The sequence below is a fragment of the Euphorbia lathyris genome, chromosome 7 (genome assembly GCF_963576675.1).
Source record: "Euphorbia lathyris chromosome 7, ddEupLath1.1, whole genome shotgun sequence".
NCBI lineage: Eukaryota > Viridiplantae > Streptophyta > Magnoliopsida > Malpighiales > Euphorbiaceae > Euphorbia > Euphorbia lathyris.
In genome coordinates, this window is record NC_088916.1 from 71,291,577 (window position 1) to 71,295,040 (window position 3,464).

Below are 3,464 nucleotides of genomic sequence, written 5' to 3' on the forward strand. Positions count from 1 at the left end.
CTTAGTCTGTAAATTGTTTGATCGCATAGAATTCATGCAAGAGGAGATGAGTCTAAGACTAAGGTCGTAGCATAATCGACGGGCGAAGGAGAGGGTCCAGTCTAAGAATAAGCTCGATCTTCGACACGACAGGAGCAAGGAGAGGTGCAGGGAAACATCTCTTCCAGTAGCCTAGAGATCCACCCTCAGAGAAAATAAGGTTTGACAGTCCGACACATAAAAAGTACATTCCCCATGAGAACGCTCTGTATATCAAAGAGCGCTCTCCACGGACACAACGACTGGAACCACAAGAACATTCTGTCTCGAGAGTGCTCCCAGAAGGGATATTCAGTATCTTAGGAATGATCCCCATGGAGAGGACGCTCGGTCCAAAGAAACCGTGTAAAAAACCCTGCTCCAGGGACCATTCGGTTCACAGAGCCCGAAATTCACCATTGTGCCAAAAGATTAAAAGCGAGCTTATTTCTAGAGGATACAAAGTACCCTTTACTAAACAAGTACTCTGAACCAGAGAATCCTACTACACAATGTAACCAATGCCATGAATTCGCTCCTCAGCAAATTTCTAAGAAGTGTAAAAACAGATGAGCAAAGCAATCTTACTTAAAATTAACAAACAAGGGAGCTCAGAAATTTATTCAGTATTCAAGAGGTTCAATGAACTTTTCGTGTTGCAGCAAACATTCAAGCAGCCCAAACCAAAATCTACCAGTTCATAAAATAAAAACGACTCGAGTAAGTCCATACTCGAACGAACTCTGACGAGTCAAATCTCTTTTCGCCCACGTTGTAAAACACACACAACGATTGATTTCACTCATAATCAAGATATAGTTATGAAGATAAATGGATCTTTCCTGACTCCATGAGGCGCTACACTCATGTTTGATAACATCATTATACAGCTAGAATGTATGAAAAGAGTGCATTTAGCATACCATTGACAAAACAAATATTGAGCCACAAGCAAATCAATACCAGAAATGACGAACTCAAATTTTCATTAACTCAAGTAACAATAGTGGTTTGCATCAAATGATAATCACAATACCATCAACTAAATGAATTAACGGGGAGCTTTCTTCTTCCCTGCAATAGCAACTCTCTTACCCTTCAAGGTTCTGCAATTGTTCTTAGTGCGTTGACCCCGGCATGGTAAACCCTGAATATGTCTCACACCTCTGTAGCATTGAATCTCCTTCAACCTCCTTATATTGAGAGCATTGAACCGTCTCTGCAAGAATCAAAATCAAATGATTCAGAGGTGCAATGGCATATCCGAAAATCATAATGAGAACATAGATTCTATAAAAGGAATACCAAATCTCCTTCAACCATGTACTTGGAGACTTCATCACGAAGAATAATGAGCTCCTCCTCTGACAATTCTTTGGTGACTTTGTTCTCCATGCTTAGATCAGACAGAATTTGTCGAGACCTTGAGCGGCCAACGCCATGTATGTATTGAAGAGAGTACTCAATTCTCTTGTTGTTTGGAATCTCAACTCCTCCAACACGGGCACATTGGATGCTTAAACCATGAACCTGAAGAATTCCATGAGAAAAGAAACACAATATACAGACCCTTTAGCATACATCATAGTTATGAAAGGCGCTAAGAGGTCATGGAGCCTACGCACAGGCACGCTTCAGCAACACAAGACATTTCCAAAATGCAACAAATAGTCAAATACTAAATCATATCCAATTATCCATAATCTTAATCCTAAATTCTAGCGTGAAATAAATTCCAAATTAACTATTAATTCGTCCATAATCATAATTCATAACAATAAAATTCTAAATCTAAAGACCAAAGTTCAACCAAATCCTAAGTTAATTAACAAATAGATTAAACTACTTTTCATCAAGAATAAAATCTCCACAATCCATATTCATCATTCATCAAATTCACCACTATCACTATCATCATCTCCAACATCAAATTCATTTTCAAAGTTCTCAATTTCACCCTCTTTGTCCTCAAGGTACTCATAGACAGCCAGATTCTTCTTCCTTATCTCTAAGGAGGAGGAGTTTCTCTCTCGAACACTAGAAGACGGTGCTTTAGCATTCTCCTTTAGTCTAGGCTTAGCAATTGGTGTAGAAGTATTCATGATACTTTTTCCTACTCTAGTATGATGAGCATGTTCTTCAACCGTAGATGATATAGATAGAGAAGAACTGAATTAAAACAACCACTTAAACATGGAATCCTAAAAAAAAAACTTCATGGATTACAAAATTGCGCCTAAATAAGCCTCCAGCAAGGCATTAGGCTAAAAAATGCTTTCTCAGATGCACACCTCTTGAACAGAGGTCGCCTTTTGGCTTCTCAACGGACAGCCTGGAGCCTAACGCCTTTTAGGCCTGAGGCGGCATTTGATAACTATGGCATACATAATAATTCAGCAAAATAAACAAGGAGTAAGGTTTAATTACATTTCTAATTTTGCAAAACGCTTTAAGCATAATTGAGCTCAAATTAGAGACCTCTCTCACACTATGAAACAGCTGAATTACACAGACCCTTCGATTACAAAGAAAACCAGAATAAAAAAGAAATTAAGGACTTCTAATCTAGTCTTTCCTAACCAAACATGCCAAGCCGACCCTAAGCCACAAATTAAGAATCCTAATAACAACCACATAGCTTTAGCTCATCCAACTTCAGATTTTGAAAACGGAACAGAAAATGGAGGTGATATAATACAATTTACAGAAGACTAATAAGGAAAAGCGAATGGATAACTCAAAATCTTGAATGAAATTGAAAAGGGGGAAGTACCTTAGGCGAGCTGGTGATAGGAAGAGAGACGAAGTTAGAGAGAGAATTACTTTTAAGACCGTTGCATATCAGTGAGAGTGAAGGAGCCACAGGCATTGCTAGTGCTTGTGCCATTTTTCTTTCAATTTCGCTGCACTTTCTGGGAAGCCAAACAGAAGCTTAACTGCTCAAAAGCAAGAAATGGCTTATCCTTAGAGCGGAGAGTTTTAGGTGTGGTCGCTCAGACGAAGTTGGAAAACGCTCCGTATTGTAAGGCCCCCCCAAAAAAAAAAGAATTACTTATATGTTCCTAATTTCATATTAGAAAAATTATCAAAAAAATACTAAAGTTTTTAATAATTATTAATTAAAGTTTGCTTGAAGGTTAAAGATTTTAAATCGTTTAAGATAGATTCAAGTTTGAATCCTAGCATAAGTAGAAAATTTTAATTGGGAGAGGTTCTATCTAAAGAGTGTCCGACGACCCTCGAATCGAAAATCGGATAAACTATAAAAAAAGTTTTAATAATTTATTTAAGGAAAAAAACATAGTTAAGCTCCTAAACTTTTCACATGTTTTAAGAATCAATCGTCTGATCAATTATTTTTCTAGTATGTTCTTTCAAGCGTGATCAATTTCCAGTATGTTCTTCCAAGCGTGATCAATTTCCAATATGGAAAAATAATTGATCAT

General features: G+C 37.4%; 1 protein-coding gene across 1 annotated transcript; it reads right to left on the reverse strand.

Annotated features, from left to right (window-relative positions):
- Nucleotides 1-978: 978 nt before the first annotated feature.
- Nucleotides 979-3,018, reverse strand: LOC136201495 (small ribosomal subunit protein uS13c). Its single transcript, XM_065992173.1, has 3 exons — nucleotides 2,792-3,018; nucleotides 1,324-1,548; nucleotides 979-1,237 (listed from the first exon to the last, which is right to left on the reverse strand). Exons 1-3 carry the CDS (start codon nucleotides 2,903-2,905, stop codon nucleotides 1,070-1,072), a joined length of 507 nt encoding a protein of 168 aa, XP_065848245.1. The 5' UTR covers nucleotides 2,906-3,018; the 3' UTR covers nucleotides 979-1,069.
- Nucleotides 3,019-3,464: the final 446 nt, after the last annotated feature.

Excerpts from the sequence above, each read along its gene's own strand:
- LOC136201495 (XM_065992173.1), bottom strand. The coding sequence starts at position 2,905 with ATGGCACAAGCACTAGCAATGCCTGTGGCTCCTTCACTCTCACTGATA. Across the intron at positions 1,549-2,791 it reads CTATCACCAGCTCGCCTAAG|GTTCATGGTTTAAGCATCCA; the intron begins GTACTTCCCCCT and ends GGAATTCTTCAG. Across the intron at positions 1,238-1,323 it reads ACATGGTTGAAGGAGATTTG|AGACGGTTCAATGCTCTCAA; the intron begins GTATTCCTTTTA and ends TGATTCTTGCAG.